Source organism: Vigna umbellata, chromosome 2 (assembly GCF_029865625.1).
Source record: "Vigna umbellata cultivar VRB3 chromosome 2, Vumbellata_1.0, whole genome shotgun sequence".
Taxonomy (NCBI): domain Eukaryota; kingdom Viridiplantae; phylum Streptophyta; class Magnoliopsida; order Fabales; family Fabaceae; genus Vigna; species Vigna umbellata.
In genome coordinates, this window is record NC_142166.1 from 40,410,421 (window position 1) to 40,412,908 (window position 2,488).

General features: G+C 37.8%; 1 protein-coding gene across 1 annotated transcript; it reads left to right on the plus strand.

The window, feature by feature from the left end:
* The first annotated feature begins 1,298 nt into the window (after nt 1-1,298).
* LOC148203990 (uncharacterized) lies at nt 1,299-2,488 on the plus strand. Its single transcript, XM_088107560.1, has 2 exons — nt 1,299-2,172; nt 2,448-2,488. Exons 1-2 carry the CDS (start codon nt 1,299-1,301, stop codon nt 2,486-2,488), a joined length of 915 nt encoding a protein of 304 aa, XP_087963686.1.

Consider the following 2,488-nt stretch of genomic DNA (forward strand, 5'->3'; position numbering starts at 1 on the left):
TGTGTTAATTAGTAATATATGATAGAGGATTATTTCCTTATAGAAGAATTTGAAAAAAAAATCATTTGTCATTCAAAATATTTATGACAAATTCAAATATCAAAATACATCTTCTTGAATTTTATAATATTTAATGAAAGAGAGAACTTAAAAAACATGAAGAGTATGAACACAATTGAAAAATAATTTAAAAATTAAATAAATTTTAATTTTATATAATGTTAAATTTATTGGACATATTGGTTGGACAAGCGAGTCTTGCTAGGCGAAAGTTTGTGTATATAATTTTCGTTTTTTGTTACTTTATGTGTTTTGAATTTTGGACTTTATTTTGAGGTTTCTAAATTTTCTTAAATGTATGTGTCTATATACATAGGTACCAAAAGTTAATGTAGGCAGTTCGGAATCATATTATAAAAGGTTAACATCTTTGTGATGAATCTTACTTGATTTGTCAATTGTTAGATTTTGACGTCCTCATCCTTATCTTATTTATTATTATTGGGAATGAAATTGGTTATTGTCATAAAGACAGTAACCCCTTTCTGTTTCAGTTGTTAGCTTTACAGTTTGTTAGGTTTTACTGTTTCCTTATGTTTTTCATTATTGTTCAGACAAGAGCTCTATAAATAGAGCTCTCCCCTTTTTGTCCTAGGTAATCAAGAAAGATAACACGACATTCAATCTGTATCAGAATATTTTTCCAGAAATACACATAGCAAGAAAAGGCTACGTTTTTCTTACCTCTTTTGACGCGCTCTCCATCTTTGCCTTCTTCACCGTCGCCAACCGCTGCCTCCGGAGCCGCCGGTTGAACGGACGACGCTGAAGGTTGAAGGAGCTTCCAGAACGCTCCGTTCTCTCTCTTCTTGTGCTCATATCACGCAACTCTGCTTGCGTGGCTTTTTCCATCCGCCTTAAGCTTACCCGGATGCAATTCTAAATGGGCTGGGTCCCACAACTAATTGCACAGTGCTGGGCCAACTTTAATATGGTATCAGAGCAGGTCTAGTACCTGCTCTGCTGCCTTGCACCTCTGATTCTATTCTTGGTATCTTCTTGGGTTTTTTTTCATGGATGAAACCACCAACCCATCCAGCCCCTATTATCTGCACCCAGGTGAGAACCCGGGTCTCACCCTCATTGCACAGACTTTGAACGAGAGTAATTACTCTTCATGGAGCAGAAGTATGAGGAGAGCCTTACTCTCCAAGAATAAAACCAAGTTTATTGATGGGTCCATAAAGAAACCCCAGAAAACTGATGCACTGTTTGATGCATGGGAAAGATGTAATGTGATGATCTTGTCCTGGATAACAAAGACTCTCTCCCCACAGATTGCTGAAAGTGTCATATATGTTGAAGAGGCCAAGGAATTATGGGATGAGCTGAAAGAAAGATTCTCCAAAGGAGATTATTTCAAGATTTCTGACCTGCTGCAGGATATACACTCTATCAAACAGGGAGAAAGGGGAGTGAGTCAATACTTTACTGATCTGAAAATCCTATGGGAAGAGTTGGAATTTCTAAGACCCATTCCTAGTTGCACATGTAAAGTTCCCTGTAATTGTGATCTCTCAAGAATCTCCTTAAAATACAGGGAGATGGAGCATGTGATATGTTTCTTGAAAGGATTGAACGACTCTTATAGCACAGTCAAAACACAGATCCTTTTAATGGATCCTCTACCCAATATCAATCGGGTTTTCTCTCTCATTATGCAGCAAGAGAGACAAGAGAAGCACAGCTCTCCCGAAGTCAAGATTCTGGCGAATACAACTGATAAGAACAGTCAATGGAAGGGCCAAGGAAGGGGATCTGGTTTTCGTGGCAGAGGAAGGGGCAGAAATCCCAACCATGGGAAACAATGCTCCTTTTGTAACAAGATGAACCACACTATAGATGAGTGCTATTCTAAACATGGATACCCACCTTGGTACAAGAAAGGTGACAATAACCAAGACAAGAGGATTGACTGGGGTTCTGCAAATGCATGCCAGAACAGCACTGAACTTGAAGGAGTTCAGAGCACACATCCAACAAGTAATAGTGATATTCTTCCCTCCTTCATTGCTGAACAAGTGCAAAAACTCCTCAGGATGATGGACAAAATGGATGAACCCCCTCACAAAGTTAATCAAGTTCAGAGAAGTGACACCCAACATAAACAAGGTACCCTTTCCTGGATTATAGACACTGGTGCCACAGATCATGTGACACATGATAGAACAAACTTTGTCACTTTTCATAAGATTAAACCTATTTCAGTAAAACTGCCAAACAATACTATTCTAACTGCTGAACATGCTGGAACTGTACAATTTTCCAAGAATTTTATTATTTTTAATGTTCTCTATATACCTGAATTCTGCTTCAATTTAATTTCTGTTCAAAGTCTCATTAAAGACTTAGATTGCAGTCTGACTTTTTCCTCTAAGACCTGCCAGATAAAGGAGAATCATACATTGAAGATGATTGGATGTGCTAA

Coding starts and splice junctions, on each gene's coding strand:
- LOC148203990 (XM_088107560.1), top strand. CDS start 1,299: ATGATCTTGTCCTGGATAACAAAGACTCTCTCCCCACAGATTGCTGAA. Junction 2,173..2,447: donor TGACACCCAACATAAACAAG/GTACCCTTTCCT, acceptor AAGACCTGCCAG/ATAAAGGAGAATCATACATT.